Source organism: Gobius niger (genome assembly GCF_951799975.1).
Source record: "Gobius niger genome assembly, chromosome: 20".
In the NCBI taxonomy this organism is placed as follows: Eukaryota; Metazoa; Chordata; class Actinopteri; order Gobiiformes; family Gobiidae; genus Gobius; species Gobius niger.
In genome coordinates, this window is record NC_136871.1 from 14,144,607 (window position 1) to 14,165,187 (window position 20,581).

The 20,581-nt window shown below is 44.4% G+C and overlaps 1 protein-coding gene across 1 annotated transcript; it reads left to right on the top strand.

Annotated features, from left to right (window-relative positions):
- Positions 1-1,151: 1,151 nt before the first annotated feature.
- On the top strand, positions 1,152-20,498 carry rybpb (RING1 and YY1 binding protein b). The gene is made up of 5 exons (XM_079578593.1): positions 1,152-1,310; positions 1,901-2,026; positions 17,476-17,799; positions 18,315-18,413; positions 19,973-20,498. The coding sequence occupies exons 1-5, from the start codon at positions 1,285-1,287 to the stop codon at positions 20,220-20,222; spliced, it is 825 nt and encodes a 274-aa protein (XP_079434719.1). The 5' UTR covers positions 1,152-1,284; the 3' UTR covers positions 20,223-20,498.
- The last annotated feature ends 83 nt before the right edge of the window (positions 20,499-20,581 follow it).

A 20,581-nucleotide genomic window follows, 5' to 3' on the forward strand; every position in this document is an offset into this window, starting at 1 on the left:
ATAAGGCGAGGCATGATGCTGATTTGACATGAGACACATTTATCGGGATAGGCCATCACGATCAGGCTCAATTAGAGTCTCTTGCTGTGACCTAAGCAGAGGTAATGGCTTTGGAGGCACGGATTATCACGCTAAACAGACTGGGATTCACAATGGGGACCTGAGAGGAGGGGAGCTCCTAATGAGCCAGCATAATTCAAGCTCGGTCCCCCCCACAGACCGCGGGGTGCCGGGTATGTGAGCCACACGGATGGTCATCGCTCAAACAGACAGTACACAGCTTGTTTGTGTCACCAAAAGTTGATATGTTCAGTTCAATTTGGTTTCAATTCAGTCAGCTTTATTGTCAATTCTACAACACAAACACAGATAACCAAAATGTTGTTTCTCTAACCAGACAATATCAGATATGTATGCACAAACTAGAGGGCCTGCAGAGGGAAGGGGAGAGTTCAGCTTTGCCACTGTCTGGTGGATGAAGCTGTCAGTCAGTTGGACCTGTCACTAGATCCAGACTCTTATGTGATGCAAAATCTTTCCGAAATTGCATCTTTTTCTTTCTTCATTTGATCAGCAATGCCACCATAATTAAGTGATAGGTCAATTAAAGTATAAAATCCTATTATGCCAATCAAATGTTTTGGCTTTAAATGATGGAAATGGCATGGGGACTCCCAGAAATCTTTTTTTTTGTTTACACAACATTGTTTTGTGGTTTAGAAAGAGCAACACATTACATCAATAGGCTGAGATCTCCCAAGTGTAGGCTATCCTTAACAGGTGCAACAGTTGCTCAAGTTCATTATCAGCCCCCCTTTCATCTTTTCTAAACTTAAGCCAGCAAATACGAAGACAAGTCTTAATTAATAACTTGATCAGACTATATAGTTATAACACAGCAATCCTGTAAAATTATTTTTGATCCCCAAATAATTAACCCAGACTAAAGTCAACTGATGCTGCTTTAGTCTTGGCTTCATTTTAACAACTTAGAATATTGCAACAATGTACTCTTTCGTCGGGTGATATGAGGTCTGTCAAACACTTCTTGCAGTTATTAAAATAGCAACCAAATATCCTTCTAGACTTTTAAACCGACACGCGCTGTGATTGGCGAGCGCGTGGCACGTGGGGTAGTGCAGTCAGTCGCTGTGCCTGAAGCCAGCGCTGAGTGGAGCCTGTCTGCCAACAGCTTCAGCAGCGGCTCGATCTGGATCCTACTATATTCACTGACAATTAAAGGAGGGCCCCTTTTCTCCGTATTCCTGTGGACTAGTCTTCACCATGGGCGACAAAAAGAGCCCTACCAGGTAAAGGGACCGTTTGTCGTCGTTCATCGTGTGTTTTGGCTGTTATTGAGTCGGTATATGGATACGCTCCGCTCACATAGCGCTTTTCATTCGCTCTACCACAGCTAAGCTAGAATAGTGCAGTCACTATGGCGGCTTCTCGCTCCCCACAGCCAGTCACTTCACAGACAAAGGGAAATGTTTCCGAGGATACGCCTGGCATTCTCTGAAACGCTCTTCCGTCTCCGTGAAGCCTTTGGGAGAACCATTGTCGAATTGGACACCGTTGGATATTGGTTTAGTTAGCCGACATGCTAAGCTTCGATGCCGAAAATTTTAGCACCGCTCTGCCTGGCTAGCCTTAGCAGGCGATACAATCGGACGGTGTGGACTGTCGCCCGCTTCTCCGCTGTGCGTGAGGATTTATTGACCAAGGAACTGTACTTTCCCGGACACATTTCTTTTCAATAGACCAGTGACAACACCGATGCACACTGTAGCAAAGCAACTGGTCTTCATTTACACATCGGCTCCTGTATCAATCTAATCCTTGTTAATTGATGGTGAGTGGTATTGAAAACTTGACCTTAACATCTGTCTCATTTCTTCAGGCCAAAACGACAAGCCAAACAGGCGATGGATGACGGATACTGGGACTGTAGCGTGTGCACCTTCAGAAACACAGCCGAGGCTTTTAAATGCAGCATCTGCGATGTGAGGAAGGGCACATCCACAAGGTAACTGCCTCTCTCCCTCCATCTATCCTCTGCCTCCCCCGTCTCTCCTCTGAGCGTCTCCTCTGTCTCCTCTCCCCTGACTGAATGACTGACTGGACCGACTTGGCAAGGGTTGTTGTTGCAGCAGCGTCGCATCCCAATTTATGACAACTTTGATCGACAGCCTGTTTGTTTTGGGGGGCTGAGTGAAAAGGGACTTGTTGATGAACGCTCCAGCCTCTCCTGCTGTTGTGTGGGTTCGCCTGAGTTTGCCATCTTACGCGACTGGCATTTTGTTTGCTCTTATGCTTTCGTCAAGGTGGGCTGGCTGCCTCACTATCCAGAGGAGAAGAGAAGAGTGGGGAGGGAGGGGGTGGGGTAGAGGGACTGCACTTTATATGTCTGCACAGCTCCAGTGCATCAGCAGAGCAACAGTTTTATTGTGTTCCCATGAAGTCAGCCCGGGTGAAGGCGTACGTCACCTGTAGGAATGCACTGCCTCACTGCTCAAAGCAGAGGGAGAGACGTGAGCTAAGTGTGTCGCGTGCACTTGAAGTTACAGTAACTTAAATACTTGGAATATACTGGCTTTTTAGTTGCTCAGTCTGCTGGGGGCTGGGTGACAGAGGCAGCAGTCTGAGCAGCTCTGTACAACTTTTCACGTCGGGTCATAACACTGCACATCTGTTTAATGTTCATGATCTAGTTCTGTGTTTTATGAACGCCATTCCTCTTATTTGTTAATAATCAACCATCTGACAAGCTCACCTGGCTCCCTGTTCTGTTTACAAGTGTAAAGTGTTCACTTTGGAAATTCCTCTACACCACTGGTTCTCAAACTTTGCACACCAAGTAACACCTCATAAAATATTTGACCTTCCGAGTTCCAACGGCCCAGGTCTAGTTCAAGATCAAATCAGAACAGAAAGGGGTCTGAAATAGATCTCTATTGGACTAAATGAAACCATGTGTATGCCAGATAAACACCTTTCGTGCATTACTAAGGCATAAAAGAAATGAGGAGCCAGAGATTTACTTGAAGAAGCCCAAGTACCACACTTTTGAGAACCACCGCTCTGCACTAAACCCACATTTATTGGAAGCGGCTCCCTGTGTCTCAAAACACAGTCCGTTAGTCAGCAGAAAGCCGCCTCTTATGGGAAACCGATGAAGTGGCTGTTAATATCGCGGCGGGATTCCCTTTCGTTCTGTCTGTAGCCGCCCCCTCCTCGCTCTCCTGTCTTCTGTTCTGGGGAATGTTTGTGCTGATAAAGTCGCGCTGCGTCTGTATGTCATCTGCTGCGTGACGAGATGGAGAGATGAATGAGTCACTTGTGGCTTCGGCGTGGAGTCCCCTCGCACTCTAACCTTTCCCCGCTGAGATTCTCTTCACAGTGCGTCGCGCCGACACCTTCGATACACCACAGGGGAGACTGTACTCTGCCAGTGCGTTGTTTACATGTTGTGTACGGCGCAGTCGAAGCCGTGCCTTTGAGTGATGCTCTTTTGATGTGGCCTTGGTGAGAGCAAACAGAGAGCGAGAGAGAGAATAAAACTTGATAGCGGTTTATAATAAGGATACCAAGATGATGTTCAAGCATAGCAACAGCATAGCAACAGAAGCTTAATGAGTGTCAGAGAAGTTATTTGCTTTGACACATGCGCATACTTTCTATAGAGCATTTACAAGGTAATAATTAACCAATAATGAACTAATAATGGACTGATAATGACCTGGATCTTTACAAGCTCGACAGTTCATGGTTTACCTTTTTAGTCCAGTATATGTTCATGACTAACTTGGGTTTGTAAATCCTCAGTATGCTTTATGAAAGATTGCCTAAATCAGGAGTAAGTTTACATGAGTAGCAATAGACCACCAAAGTCGGCTCTCAAGACCTTTTTATTTCATTGTCGTTGTCAAGATAACATTTTAAACTCTCACTCTTTAGCAATAGGCATAGAAAGGCATATAGTACAAGTTACAGTGCACTTCAAAGTAAAGTAAAATAAAAGGCAGAGGTTTTACTGATAAAAACCCAAATGTGTACTTTATTACATTGATGAAAATCAGATTAGAAGTTTTCATATTGTTACTCTCATGATCTTTTCCCTCTGGCCAACAGACTATAGTAGAAATTGTGTATTATTTGCGCGAAGCCTGGCTATGACTGGCTCTTTTAACGTTGAATCTTCATGCTTTATATCAGCGGAAATCAAAGAAAACACATTGCCAATAACATTCCCCGTTTGCGATTGCGCTGACAGTTGAGCGCCCGAACAAGTGGGAGCGATCGTAATTGTCAGGCTCCCCTCCCCCCCCTCCGCGAGCCGCTCCTCTCGCAGGAGCAGAGCAGCGGGGGAAAGCGTGGTGCGGCACATGCGTCCGACCACGTAGCTTTGGCGACCGCCCAGCCGCCTCTGTTTTGGTGAAGCGCAGCGCCGAGGCTGTCACGTGGTTCTGTTTGATCCGAGTAGTTAACCTTTGATTAATGTGATTGTTTAGTCGGGGACTGCCTCTTATTCTAATGAGTGCTAATTAGCTGTCTGTGCCGCGCCGTTTGATGTATTTCATTTAGGAGTAAGGGACGCGGCGACATCCTCTCAGCTAAATGAATCACACTTAGAGCACCGTGTAGCGGGTTCGTCTCCCGTCTTTCATCTCGTCCTGTAGTTTCAATGGGCACAGGCTCCGAGACATGTGCGTTCACTAATTACTCCTTTTCAGACCACACTTTGAAGTTCGATTTGGATCACTCTTGTTGTGGAGTTTTTGACGGTCGCTCGGTTCTCGATTGCGGCGCTCTATAAACTCCTTTAACAAACTTTCTCAATGTTCAGGGCCTAGCTTCAGCGTTTGCAGGTGACTCCGGACAAAGGGCAACTTGTGCATCTCGTAATCACCTCTGATAATGTCAATGACCCTCAGCGTAGGATTTACTGTGTTCATGTCTTTCACAACCTGTCATGGGATCACCTTTGAAGCTCTTTGTAAAGATAGCTCCACAAAACCTTTATTTCTGCTACTTTTATTTAAAGACTGCTTCGTTTTGTTTCACTAAATGCAACGAAATTGAATTAAGAGAGTAATTGGTCTTTTTGTCCAGCACAATCATTACTGAATAAGCCACAACCTCATCATGTTGTGCACTGTTGTAGAGAAAAGTTATTTCATATGTATTTGTAGCAAGATTTCAAGTAGGGCCGCACATTTTACCTTTTTTTGAGTATAGTGATTATATTCTTAATTAATGAGAAACCTATGCACATGAAACACATAATATCTGCTTAACTAAGCCAAATCTACAGGTGTCCACCGTGACCACATCCTCGCACTTTCTTTTGCATAAAATACAAAAGCCACAGTCAACTTCCTCTGGCTAGGTGATATGAAAAAAACAAAATAAAAAAAAGTTGTTTCCATTCTTTTGACTGATCTTTTTCAATATTAAAACCAATTGATAATAGGTTCATAAGGTGGTAATGGTTAGAAGTTTACGGTGGTAACTGGCCTGTTTTTGGGTGATATTTTTGTATTTACTGGGCTTATCCACGTGAAGCCAAAAACTGGCACAAAAATCAGCGTGTTTTAATGATATTCAGCCAAAGGTGTCCTAGAACATGTGGTTGATACTGTCCAGTTGAATAGACTTTCAGCCAAGAGTTGAATAAGGCAGGTTTGTCAATCCAGTCACTACTAAATTATTATCCGGTTCAACATTTGTGTCTGTTTTGAGATTTCCTCCAAAAGCTGTGTCTCTCTCACAGAGAACTGGCACCTGCCATCCATCTGAGATTAGCACGTCATCAAAAGCTAGAATGTGAACGCAAACCCGTTCCTGCTCTGCATGATTAAAACCTCTGGTGCACTTGGCACGGTGCCTGCGTATTCCAGTAAATGATTGTATTGCCAAACCAGTTGACCATTATTTCAGTAAGTCATCATTTGGCGAAAGGAGGATTTCCACTCCAGCTTTTGCTCCTCCAAACACATGCTGGTGCTGCCACAGAATTGCCTGGTCGACCTGACAATTAAAAAGCATCATGTCGATAAATAACATTTGAGATTGTCATTGATTGTAATTGCACAGCCCTGTTTTCTTACCATGGTATGCGCCAATGTTAGCACTTGTGTCGCCGTGAAGTGAACTCAACATGCTAATAACAAGCTCGCAAGACGCTTCTTCACCATCCAATTAAGTGTCAAGCAGCAGTGTATGTGGATGCCCTGAGGACGCCGTGCTAAATCATATTCCCTGCGTTGGAATGCCGTATCATTTTCATCATCTCTCCTGCGGCTGGGGCTGTATTAATCTTGCATGTAAACCGTCCTCTCAAACAACAATCAAAGACTACTGGTGTGAAACCGCCGCACTCTTTCTGAGAAGACATCAGGTCTTGGCAGTGGAGGCTGTTGAAAATCACAGCTTATAGACTGTGGTGGTGCTTTTACGCCTGAAAGCTCCATAAGGAAGTCATTTTTGGACAGCTTTACAGCTATTCATTCCAACCTCCGCCGTCTCCAGCTGCACAAGTGGCAATCAGCCGCTATAGTTCAGTAATGTGGTCCCATCGCGCTTATTGGCTTTACTCTTCCCGCACTGATTATTTCAATTTCTACAGGTGGTTGCGTAAGTCCCATGTGCATGATGTGATGCTAGGGATTCATTGTGCGGCTCTTGCGTGAAGTGCGGGTAGGGACATTCACCAAATTGTGGAAATCAGGAGACGAGATCATGTTACTGCAGCCCAGCAAAGTTCCTTGCATATGTCTTGCAGCCTTAACTACTAGGCTATGGTTAAGCATTTGTTCAGTCAGTGGCCGGAGCTCTAGGTGAGTGTCTGACATAGCTGCGATTTGTGCAAATGAAGGTGAGAATGTTTTTAATGAGGTTGAGCCCCAGCCATGCCATCAGCATGCAGAGAGGCCCCCCGTCCGCCCCTGCAGTCCAATGAACCGCGTGACCCATTCTGTAGCTCGCTGAGGTAACACGATACCCACGGAGGCTAAATCGAGACTGGGGGTTGCTCCGACTCTTGAGCAAGAAAATATGCTGCTTTTTGCACCTGACCTTGGAGATAATCTTCATTTACATGTCCAAGCCTTCAGCAGAGGCGGTATTCAGAACCTGCTTCTGTGGTAATTGGAGCAGGCTATTAGACTTTAGCATCTCCCGGGCGTCAGTGATCATATTTAAATGTTTATGGCCTCTGAACCTGATGCCAGTGTGAGCATAACAGTGTGAATTTGCTTTGTGGCGGCCGTTCAGGGCTCTGGAAAAGAAAATTGGAGAAAAAAAACATTAGCGGCACACTAAAGGTGATTGATGAAGAGGGTCAAAGGAAGTCCTGAGGTACCTCTGTCTTATCTGCTCTGTGTCTCTGCTGTCAACCATAGATAGAAGAGTGCCCATCTGTTCTTTATAAAACATGAGGATCAATTTCAGTGGTTCATTGGTCAGAATAAAATCTTCTGCACATTGGCAGCACAGCAGCACATTATTCTGATGTCACATACATCCTACAGTGCTTTATATAAATTCAACTTTTTTGTTGAGTCGGACTCATGGTCCATTATAAATAAGTACATTAAAAAGGCATTTGGGGCGATGGTGGCGCAGAGAGCAGAGCGGGTCGTCTTGTGATTGAAGGATTGCCGGTTTGAATCCCGCAGGTGCACACTGTCGTTTTGTTCTTGGGCAATACACTGGTTGCATGTCATTCCATTTTATATTCGTGACGGACACTATTATTTCAGACTTGTTCAGTCGACATATAAAGCTGTGCATCAAAGTTTGTTGTACGGCTTGTAAAATATTCACTCTGGCATTGACAAACATTTCTGTGGCACTTGACCATCTTGGCTTTTTCATAAGAATGCGCAAAGCATCATTATAGGTTGCATGTATACTGGCTTTGTTAGAGGTGTGTTGTGTACAAGTATGCTTTAAATAAAGTCAGCTTTACATTCTGTACTACAGCCAAACATCCAAGTATGAGCCTTAGCTCAGAACACTCTGCATTGTCTATGATGTCCTCATCATCTGTGAAGATGTGGCCAATGTGCTTGATTTTGTCAAAACGTGCAGTACATTATTTTACAGACAAATCATGTCTTTATCTTCCTTGGCTTTACATATCATAACCATACTCTTAGTATAACTTTCAGGGTTCATACTCTTAGTAGTATTGTTATTGTACTTGATGCCATGCTCCAGACCAGAGGCTGAACAGATATTGAGTAGCTGCTGACAGCTGTACCTGCCGTACAGGGTGTAAACACGACTGAATCATCTGAATGCAAATGATGATTTAGAGTATTACCTCCAGCGACACAGCCAGTGTTACAGTGTTGTCGTTTAATCGATAGTTCATCTAAATACAGGTTTAAACACTGGGGGTACCCCCCTGTCTGACCCCATTTGTAACTTAAAAGAAGGCAGATACACTGTTCCCCTATTTCATCTGCACTGTTTGCTGCCGTACCAGTATGCTAAAAAACAGAACATAGTAGTACAAAGCAACTTCACCTATACTTCTTTAGGGCCGTGGTAAAAATAGAAACTGGAGCAATCATCCTGTTTCTGCCTCATGGCTCTTTCACATATTGCTTTCAGTTTAAATGAATAAGAAGATCAATAGATGATTATAGTAATTATGTTAACAAAACTCAAAGATATGTGAACATTTTTGGCACATAGCTGATACTGTTATTCTTCACTTGACAGTGAGCCTATAATTTGATACAAAAGGCCTCTGTCGTGTCAAGTCCCTTCATGCAGAGGACTTTAAGACTTCAGTCCGATGCTAATGATGCCCAGAGAGCTTGATACATGAACTGATGTGGTCAGTGTGTATAGTCAAATAAACTGTTCTATGTTGTGCAAATAAACACAATAATTAATCATCATCTAGTCATACATGAATATGGATCCTGTAGATCCAGCACAGTCTGTCGTTGTCTTCATTGATCCAGTTGGCACGAGTCAAGCCCAAGTCGTCAAGTCCAAACTTTGAATGTTCAAGTCCAAGTCCAGTTATCTATTATTTTCGAGGTAGTGTGCACTTAGAGGATCCGCCTACAAGTTCTGGTAACATTTAACTACTTATTAATTTTAAAGCTTGTGGTTGTTGACTCAGAGATCAGTGAGTACCAAGGACTTGTTAGTCGGAGTCTAGGACTAGAGTACTACATCTCTGGTGTGGTCCCAAATGTAGCATCAATGTTCTTCCGAAAAACGACACGGAAGTACTGTTTCTTTTTAAACCCATCATAACTTGCCAGTGTGGGTGTCTTTTGACATAGCATCATTATAATCTGCATTTGTTGTAAGGAAAATGGGATAATCAAGGCATTACACAACTGGGACATGTCGGCTCTCACTTTGTCTGCCCTCCACAGCCGATCCCCTTCTTCTTGTTCTTCTGCTTATCCAGCATTATCTGCATCTGCTTGAACACACGGAGCGCCAACAGCCAGCCCTAATCTCTACATGTTAATTGTCGGATTAAAAAGTTCTTAATAACTTCATGGGATTTGCCAGGGTGTGAATGATTTCATACAGCAGCGTGTTTGGCAATGTGACAGAATGCTGGAACGCGGAGAGCCAGTTAAGCAATTCCCCTCCCACTAAACGTGCGACAGTGAGCAAGCAAAAGGAGGAGAAGTCATCTGAGGACAAGTTGTGAAGTGCGCTGGCTGTTGCAGAGACTGAAAGGGCAAAAGAGGACACAGACTGGAGCTGCGGCGGGACAGAGAGGCATAGACTTTAGCTGCGATGGAGGCCGTGAGGGAGTCGTGCTCACTCAGCCACGAGTCTCCTGGGGCAGAGCGCGTTATTACCCGGCGAAGAGACAACCGGCACGGACCCACAAGCACCGTCACCCGTGCATTGCAAAAAGAAAAACACGCTCATGTGACGTGTTTGGGACTGGGACGACCCAAAATGAAACATTTAGTTGGTATCCCCCAAAGTGCCAATGCTTTTGATCCTGTGTAAAGTAAAGCAAATTGAGGTGTTTAAAAGCTGTATTTTTGGCACACTTGAGAGATCCAGAGTGTTACCAAATCACTTTGTCCTGCTCGTTTCAGGTTTTTCACTTTGAGTTTGTTTGCCTACTGTTCACTTTGTCGAACACAATAGCCCGCTGTGCAGGAGTGTATTTTATTTGGAAGCGAGGGCAGGTGATTTGTAAAGCAAATTGGAAGTTTTGTTTGGGTACCCTTAAGCAAGCAGGAAAGATGAAAGGATAGAAAAGAATAAGGTGTACGTGCATCTGGGATAACCTGTTTGGAAGACGATGTTGTTATGGCACTGCGTCTTCACAATATGAGAGCAGATGTCACTTTGTCACAGTAAAAGCTGACGCACAAAACAGATTTGCTTGTTCTTTCTGCAGGTAATTTGAGCTATTACTGATGGATTGGAGCTGGACGGAGTTAGCTGCACTGATTTTACTAAGACGTTCTTGCATAGATAATAGTAGGCTTTACCTGACAGGAAACACTATTGTTCGGCGTCCACAGGCGGTAGAGTGAAAAGTTATTAGAGGCATGGTTCTGTTGGTAATGACCTGCAGTGAACCTTTAATCAGTCTTGACATGTAAAGTCTCTTGATGCTCCCTCAGCTCATTGTCGCTGAAGGGTTAAAGTGGAGGGTAATGACGGCACCATTAAGTCCTTAAGATGATGGGAAGAGTGCCTCAGGTGACAGCTTCAATGAACCGACAAGCGCTGCTTCCGGCCACGCTCTGGGTTCTATCACACAGAGCTGGCTTTGCACACTAAACAAACTCATTTGACTTCTAAATCACTGATTGTGATTTCTTTATTGAAGTGTTTGGTGAAAATGCTACAGTGTCTGGCAGATCGTGCAGTCTTCTCATATTGCAGAGCGTAGGGAATGGCAGAAGCAGAGATTGTCCGCCGCTCTCGGCAGTGAGCCCAGTGCCTCAGAGCGGGACTGAGAGGCCATCACATGTCGGATCTCTCATCATGCCCGTGTCAACACATGTCATACATCAACACTGGAGCCACAGCGGAGGGACGAGGACAAGCTCAAGCCCCATGGCAATCTCACATGTTGCATCTAAGAGGAGCGCGAAGCTGCGAAAGTCCCACACTGCGTTTCTCAATAGCGCTGTTCTGCTGAGCTTCTATAATCGATATCACAGAGCACAAAGGGCCTGTCTTTACAACATGTGGACCAGAGCCCCGTGCTGTTAACCGCTCCAGACTGTTGATGTGGAATAATACACTCCTCAGCTGTGCGCCGCTGCATTCGCTCCCTCCTCCCGGCAGGAAATAATGGCTTGTCCTCTTCGCGGCACTTCAAATAAAAGAGCTGTGTTAATGAGGGCTTTCCTGAGTCTCCCTCTCTCTATCATGCACTCCATCACCGCCTCTTCATTACTCTGTGTCCACACAAAGTGCTCAGGCTCTGTTTTTTTGGGCTCGTCTCTGTTTGTGCTCGCTGCTGTCAGTCCAGAGGCCGACAGTACTCCGGAGCAGACTGCAGCAGGTGGTGTGTCTCCAGCGCCAGTGCACCACTTTAACTGCGGGTGTCAACCTCCGTGAATTAGACACAATGATAGTCATTTGAAGGCTTCCTGCGGAGGGAAAACTCTGCCCCCCTCCTCCCCTTCCCCGGGCGGCCTACTCGAGGGCAGCTGTCAGTCATGGTCTATTGTAGTGCAGAGGGGGCTAATACGGCATACGCCCCCCTCGCTGTGGGGAAACAAGCTCGACAGCGCTCTTCTACACACAGCATTTTCAATCCCCAGGAATTTATTGGCAGCAGTGGGAGGCGGAGACAATTAGGGCTTCACTCCTGATAAGACTCCCCCGACGGTTTCAACTCGCTGTGGGTGCACGTCAGAGACAATGTGTGATTTGGATGTTTGCCAGCTCATTTTGGCAAGTTCCATTCTTCTAACCAAAGAGGAATTTCATGATTACAATGTGATGTTATTTTGCATGGTTTAGTTTCTTTTCAAAATGAACATGTTTTATTCACAATTTAACTCCATAAACAGCACCACTGTTTTACTACTTTTTTGTTTTGTTTGAATGTTTCATATTGTTTTATGTGTTTGTTTTCTTGGCAGCTGTATGATTTGCTTGTTTGCTTAATATGATTTGCATTGGCGAGATAAAATCATAGTATTTCCACTGGCAAAAACCGAGAATCCCATTTTTTGGCAGCTCAATTTGGCTGAAGCTAAAAGTGTCACCTGAAAGCATGAATTTGCAATCCTACTCTGACCTTTAATTACCTTTACTCTAGAACAAGCACAGTTGGGTGATAACTTTCTTTTAATAGGTGAATATCACTTCACAGTTTGAATGTTATTGGTTCAGAGTTTTATTTTTGTCTGGTGAGTGGTCGGTCTCGGTATTAAAAGAACGATAAAAGTGGTAGAGTCCTGTATTATGTGCAGCCCTGACTGACAGCCCCTGACCGCCCTGTCATATTGTGTGGCCAGTGGATAAGTAATGGGGCATGGAGAGACGTGTCCGTGTCATGCCAGCAGCTCGTGGCTGACTTACAGCTGGCACTGAATCACTTCTAAACTACACGGGACACTACAGAGGCCAGAGCGTCTGCCAACACCGATTTGACTCTAACTGGGCTGCAGCTCCGCTTCTGGCATCACGGAGCGCAGCATATATCAATCAATCCATCAAGCATCAGCGCTGTACGGCCTAATGGTTCCCACTGCCAAACAGAATGATTACTGCTCCTGCGGAGGGTGTCCTCTCACACACTGTTGGCCATAGATCTAAGTAATTCTGACAAATGTGTTTTCAGGACACAGGTCTGATATGCTGCACTATTGGCACGGCTAATGGCCTTATAACACGGATAAGGTATCTGTCTTGTCACAACTGATGCTCTCTCTTAATCAATATGAATTTATGCAGGGCCATCCATTCCCCCCCGGCTGACAGTAACAGCAGAGCCACCACTACCTCATGTTACAGGCTGTGCCAGTGTCCACCTCTTATCATTTCTGAACATTTCCACTCGATTAGGCCTGCCACAGAAAGTGGTTTTGTGTCTTCTTGCCAAAGGAAAATAAACTCCCAACCGCCTTGTCCTCAGGTTCTGTGCTGCTGAATGATAAACACGCACTTTAAAGTGGACAAATCGTGCATAATAGAGGCTTAAAGTGATGGATTATGGATATGTGGACTACTTCAACAAACGAACAACCAAAGTTTGCATTCTGGAATTAAGTGACATGCTACTCCTGGTATGTTTTTGATGAGGGAACTTGGGCTCAAATATAGACAATTTTGCATGTTATGGTTCTTTTAAAGTGACTCTTTTGATTTTACTCAGGGTTGTCATCTTCAGTTGATTGTGAACAGGGCCCTTCACTTTTGTACAGACCGCTGCTGCTCTCAGGTTAAATGTTAAGGAGGATTTCCCACCAGACGTCACATGAGATCAGAGACTTTGCTACTGCACTCTAGGGACTGGCTGCGCTGTGTTTAAAATTAAATCTGCATCACAGCTCACTCTTTTATTTATGAGCTCCTGCCGCAGATTCGGTCGACACCGGGGTGACTTCTGCATCAATTCAAGTCTGGGCGATAAGATTGAGTCTTTAACTTTGGCTGCTCTCCCTCCACATGCCACCGCAAAGTTTCTCAGCAGCCCCTTTATAAATTCCAGCACAGCTCCAGCTCATCAGCATTCAGCTCAGCAGTGGTATTGATTTATGTGTAGCACGACCATTACGACATGATGCTCCATTGATTGGCTTCTGATCGTCTGAAAGCGCTCACCAAAGTCCCCCACAGCCCGCCACATCCTCTCCCTCTCAAACCACAGAATATGACTCTGTCAATTTCTGACGTAAAGGAGCAAAAAGCAGAAGTGAGCGTCTGCGCTGAATATAAATCGCCTCTGTTACTGTAAAACACGCTCAAAGACAATAAAATGTTGTCGTAGGGCAGCGTGGTGGTGCCATATTAAATCCTTGAGGTTAACCACTCAGATGTGTCTCAAAACCACTTCCCGAAGTAAACCGCCTCGCCGTCCCAACTGCCCGGTCGAGTTCTACCTGTATGCTCTTCTAGGAAAGGATCTGCAAATAAACCCACTGGTGCGCCACTGTTAGTCACATGAATATTTGGAAAGCAAAGCAGTATTACATATCTCTTTGGCAGAGTCATATCTGCACAAGTTCCAAAAGCTACATTAGTAAAAGTAGTTGTGGACTGAAGGTGTTTACTCGATGTAGTCAGTCAAGTTTCCAAGCACCGCCTTGACTCTAACCTTTAGTCTTGACATTCTTTACCAGTAGGTCAAGTTCACTCGTAAACTTTGCTGACACAGCCCTCGTGAGTCACTGCAGGGAATTCTGTTTGTGTTGGCTCTGTGTTATCTGAGAGCCAGCTGATACCCTCTGCATTCCACTCCCGCTGCTGAAGTGAGTTAAGTCTGCAACGCGATGAACGAGCGAGAAGCACACCTTTCTCTAACGTGAACTTTGATTTGATGTTTATTGGACATTTTTAAGAAAACCACCCTCTTGAAGCCTCATCAATACCTCAAGAGTTTTTAATTTCCCTCCAGGATTATCATTTTATTAGCTTCTTTTTCTTAAGCTTCTAATGTCTGTAGCAGAAAAGGCCTCTGCACAACAACAATAAAGATAAATGTTTAATGTTTTGTTTTTTTATAGATTTATATGGTGGGAATATTCTCTGACCCTATTAGACACTTTATTTAAGCAGGATTCATGAGGGTTAATGTGTGCCAGCCCTGTATTATAATGAAACGCCTCCCTCTCTGCAGCACTGACTCTTGGCTCTGTTGTTGTCGGACACTCACAGGAAACCGCTCTCTGGCAGCGCTGACTTTGGGAGGTTTTTTTCTCTGCACGCGGCCCTGTTTTCCTCATGTTCCTGTAGAAAGCCCTGGTGAGCGAGCTCGCGTGGAGCTCTGCCAGGCTGTTTGTCTGCTCTGGCCTCTTCCCTGCTGCTGTGTTTGTGCCGGCTCACTCCGTGCTGCCCAGCGCTGGCCTGTGATTACGCTGGAGCTCGATGCACTGTGGCTTCGTCGAGTTGGATTGTTGGAATACCCTGTTCCCCTGAGCTGTGGGGCCTTTCCACACTCTCCGCCAGCTGCTCTCTGTGACGCAGCATCTGTTTGTGCCCGACTGGAGTAGACCTTAAATAAGAAACCAGCGGAGGTTCACCTGTTACTGTCTGTGAACATGTGCTTCAAAACCTTTGAGACATTACAATGGGGAGGAAACTAAAAGTAAAATAAATGCATTATAATATATATACTTTAAGTGCACATAGATTTATGAAAATGCTGCTATGATCATGTTTTATTGATGTTTTTCAATCTTGCTTATTCTGCGTAGCACTTTTGAATTACTGATGTACTCCATCTATTATGGCTGTTCAATTAATCGAAATTCAATTACGATTTCGATTATTACACTACACGACCACACAAATGGCATAATCGAGAACATTTTTTTAAGGATTCTCTCCCGATTGTCCTTCTAAAGTGCAAAAAGACCATCCTGCGCGGTTTGTGTGAGTGCGGCTGATCGGCTGAACTACCAACGCAGCGTGATGGAACTGTTAACAATGTCATACTAATATTTTGATACCGAGCTCTTGAGATAACGCCACTGATAAGTGCTCACCTAGTGCTGAAAGGAGAACAGCCGTTTAGAAGCCTCGATGACCTTTGCCCAGGCACTGGTTAGGGCTGAACGATGGGGACAAAATTTCATATCTCGATATTCATGCCAGATATCCCAATATCGATTTGATATAACTATGGGTTAGGTGAAAGCTAAGCATTTCTCAGAAAAAAGGAAATCATAATACAGAAGAGTGCAGTTTTATTGATGAAAATCCTTATCGTTTATAGCTTGCTTTTTTATTTTAATATCTGTTCATATCTCGGTATCCATACGATAACAATGTTATATATCTTTCAGCCCTAGCACTGGTTTTATGTAGTAGAAGAGTCTAAAACTCGTTTTCAGGAGCAGATCTCAACGGAGCTCAAAGCAAACTCTTCGTGCCGCTGTGACGACGGTTTCTGTTCCCTTTACATTTTACATATTAAAGGCTCATGCTTTGGTCCAACATAAAAGCATTAGCGCTGTGTTATGTTATCAGGCCGCGCAGCTCTGTTTGTTTGAACAGGTGTGAGGGCTGGCCAGCAGGGGGCAGGGATCTCTCAATTAGTGTAGAAACATGAGCATATATATATATATATATATATATATATATATATATATATTTAATTTTGTCCAAAAAGATGAATAAATAAAACATTTTTTAAAGGTAACATACAATCGTTTGAATAATTGTGATTTCAATTATTAGTAAAATTATCATGATTACTATTTTTCTATAATCGAGCAGCCCTACCATCTATTGATTTAAAGCTAACACTTTTTCCACAATTAACTGGAATCTGTTGCTGGTAGGGCAATATGATATAACTACGGGTTTGGTTAAAAACAAGCATTTTTCCGAAAAATAAAAACATAATACAATGAGTGCAATTTTATTAATGACAATGCCAGCCCTAGTTGCTGGCACAAAGAACACATTTCCCTGTTACACAGAGTACCTGCACACAATGTTCTTTTTTTTTTTTTAGCACCAAATTATCAAAGCACTGACTGTACCTTCTGGTCAAAAGTGGTCTTCTTCGTTATAAAAAGTGTGAACATTTTATTATTACTTTATACTTACCTTAGTATTATGATTATTATTATTACTTCTTAGTCTTACAGATCTGCACGCTTAACATAGTTCAGCCCTGATATGTGACATATGAAATTACTATTGAAACTAAATGAAAGATGTGTGTGAATGATTGACATTTTCTAAAGGGCGAGGAAATGCCCCCTGCTTTGACAGAGAACTGTGAGCATGTCATGGATCGTGTAAAATCCTGAGGACAGAATGAGAAGAGTTTGAGTTCTTCCCAAGCCACTTTCAAATATCCATTAGAAATGTTGGAGCTTCGGTCTGTTGAAATATTTTGAAAGGTTTGAAAGATTCTGGAAAAAAAATGTTCAGGTGAATTTGCTCTTGTGAAACCGGAATAAAGCCAATGCAAAAATGCGGCTCATTTGTTTGCAGATTGTGTTGCCGGAGTACATGGTGCCATTGCGATTATTCAAATAGAGATTTTGATAGTGATCACTCTTCTGTTGCATTCGTAGCTCTTGGTGCTGGTTTTCGCTTGTCTAACGGCGCCTCTGTGTTTGACAAACGCACCCAGCCTGGCCATAATCAGATTAGAAAACACCTAAGTGGCATGTTACAAACGTCCTACCTTGTGATCCCGCACATTCATTTCATTACGGCCCCTAATGAGATTACGGCTGCCAGAAGTCACCCACCGCAGCCTGCAGGTCCCCTCACCTCTTGTAAACCCGCCACGCTAATCCGTGCTCCGTTCCCCTACAGGAAACCGCGGATCAACTCGCAATTGGTGGCTCAGCAGGTGGCCCAGCAGTTCCCCATGCCCCCGCCGGCCAAGAAGGAGCGGAGGGAACGGGGCGAGCGCTTTGACAAGGAGCGGCCCGAGGGCGAAGGAGAGCGGCGTCCCGAGCTGGAGCGTCCCGAGCTGGAGCGTCCCGAGCTGGAGCGTCCCGAGGCGGTGAGGGCTGAGACGGACTCCACCACCGACAAAGAGAGCAGTGACAAGGAGCAGCCCCTCCAAGAGAAACCCGACAGAGAGAAGGAAATTATCCCGGCGATTACCAAGAAGCCCAGCAGTAAAAAGACCAGGTTAGTGAGTGCTGCTCATACTCAAGATTGGAGCGAATATTAAGGAAAAACTATACCATTGGAGGCCATTTCTGTAACACAAACACTGTGGCTGTCAACTGGTTTCACTTTTTGACCCAGCTCCAAGCTATCATGACCCTATTTCAGCTTTTTATAATGTCAAAACCAGTGTTGAATTGGTGTCAACAGTCATTCTTGGCAAAAGAACCACAGCCCTAAAACAAAATAAAAAGTTGTCCTTAATATATCGTAAACATTTGAGCAGCAGTCTAAAAGCTCACATTATTATAATAAGGTTTTTTTCTTGAAGTAGTTACTTATTTGTAAAGGTATTGATGCTTTTTCTGTCTTATATAAATTGGACTTGATCTTTAACAGAAATAGTATAGTAAATGGCCGATTTCAAACACTTCTCATTACTTGTGATGCACATGGTAAAGGATGTAGGACTATTATGTGACTGTGTCTTTAAAACAATGTATTGAGTTCAGTCTTGTGTGCTTGCCCCCCCACAGGCCCAAAACAGACAACCACCAGAGCCCGCCCAGCGACAAACAGAGTATACAGTCCGGGAAGTCCGTGACCAAGACCAACAAGAACTCACACATCTGCAGGTAAACAAAACCCAAACAAAAACAAAGCCTGATGGAAGGCCAACGGACGTTTTGTTGAAATTTGCATGCACGGCTTGTCTCTACTACTACGTCGAAATATGGTCGGTAAAAGCAAGATTATGTTTATAGTCATATGATTTTCTCATCAAACTGCGCTGTGGGCCGCAGAAGTGCAGGTTAATGGGGTTAACAGTCCAGAGCTATAGCAAGCACAAAGAGGCAGAAGAGAGAGCCCACGGCCAAGGTGAGGTGTGATGAAACAATATGATGTGGACAGTGTAGAGAGCCGAGTGAAGAGGATGCTGATCATTTACTGTGCTGATGTGAAAAGACTCGCCTTCTTGTTATTCAATAGACTCCTCTAATGAATGTTATGGAGTGTATTAAAGCACAGTCTTGTTTCACACTGCGCCTCTCTGTTGCCATGTGGTGTGTGGGCTCCTTTCAATAAAGAGCCGCCTCCTTAGTGCTTCTGAAATGTGTTAGGTTTAAGTTCAGCTTCATCGCTTATACGTGTAGTGCTCTCGTGTTCACAAAGCACCTGTTTGAAATAACATATTCATCTCGTTGTTTGGATTAATGAGAGCTTTTGTTGTTAATGTTGTTAATAATACCTGAATGAAGAGCTCAGAAATTAAGAAAATGGTTGCTTTGGGAAAACAAACATGGATAAGTGGAGTGGGTGGGGGAAGTTGTCGGTGTAATGTGTGATTAAAGATCCATTTAGTGCCAAACAAACCAATCGCAATGGGCTTCAGGAGCAGTGGGGTAAGTAAGGACTGCGTCAGGAATATCAGTAACAGCGCCTATTCAAATCTTAATTTGCACCGACTGAAACTCCAGTGTGATTTCACTTTGTCTCACCTAGTTTCACTGTGTCTGTTCCGCGAGTGACTTCTGAGTAACTCATTTGGGGCTGGTGGGAAACCTCAAACGATTCCACAAATGCTCTTTTACACTGAACTCCCACTCTCACTTTGTAACCACTTGATGTGTCAGTGAGCCAGCCGTTTAGAGTAAGCGCCCCCACAGAGCTGGCAGCCTCCTGCTTGTTGTTACTGAGAAGCACATATTGCGCTTGACATCACCACTCAATACGTTCTCACCAAATCTGGGAAAAAAAAGGTCGCGAGACGAGTGCAGTGCACTGTCGAAATAAGTGAAAACATCCTGTTATGGGCTGAGCTTGTGCAAACACGCTGTACATTTTTGGCAAGTGTATATTCTCGAAATGCAATGTTAAGCCAGTACGTTTCTATAGGCTCAGGATCTTTCCATCGTAGTAGAGATTTAAATATTGTTGACATGACTGGGTTGATCTGGTTTAGGATGTTTTGCTCTTTAGTCAAAATCACCTCACATTTTGACTACAAGACTGGGAAGCTTCTGAAGATGGAAGTGAGACTTAAATCAACCCAGTCCAGTCGACAATGTTTGAATCTACATCTATTTGTAACTGGAGTTTTAGAGCTTTCCCATAAGAATATGAACTTCTATTGCCTTCATTGTGAGCTGTGGAGTATATCTAACAATGTGTGCTCTTGCGTCTGTTGCGTCAGGCCTAAGCTGAAGAACATCGACCGGAGCACGGCGCAGCAGCTGGCCATCACCGTGGGCAACGTCACAGTCATCATCACAGACTTTAAGGAGAAGACGCGCTCCTCCTCCACTTCCTCCTCCACCATCACGTCCAGCGCCGCCTCCGAACAGCAGCACCCGAGCTCCGGCTCCGAGAGCATGGACAAGGGCTCGTCACGCGCCTCCACGCCCAAAGGCGAGCTGTCAGTGGGGCACGACGAATCCTTCTGAAGTGCCCCTTCCCCTCCCTTAGACCCCGCCCACTCCTCCCTTGTTTCTTTGCATTTCTGGACAGTAACGGATCCCACTGGGGGGGGAGCACATTCACCTGCCTCTACTCCACCACTTCCTGTCTGGACGCAGCGAGGAATTGTGGTTTAAGGAGAGACAAACGCAAAAAGGATTACCCCCCGTTTTCTCCCCACTCCCCGCAGTAGCACCCAGACATTTGTACGTCTTGTTTTATATTTGTATGTGGATGTCAGGCCAAGTTTTTTTTTGTTTTGTTTGTTTTTGTAAAGAATTCTCCGCTGGGCACAATAACAACCCTCATTATAAACTCTTATAATTTCCTTATTTATTACCTGTTG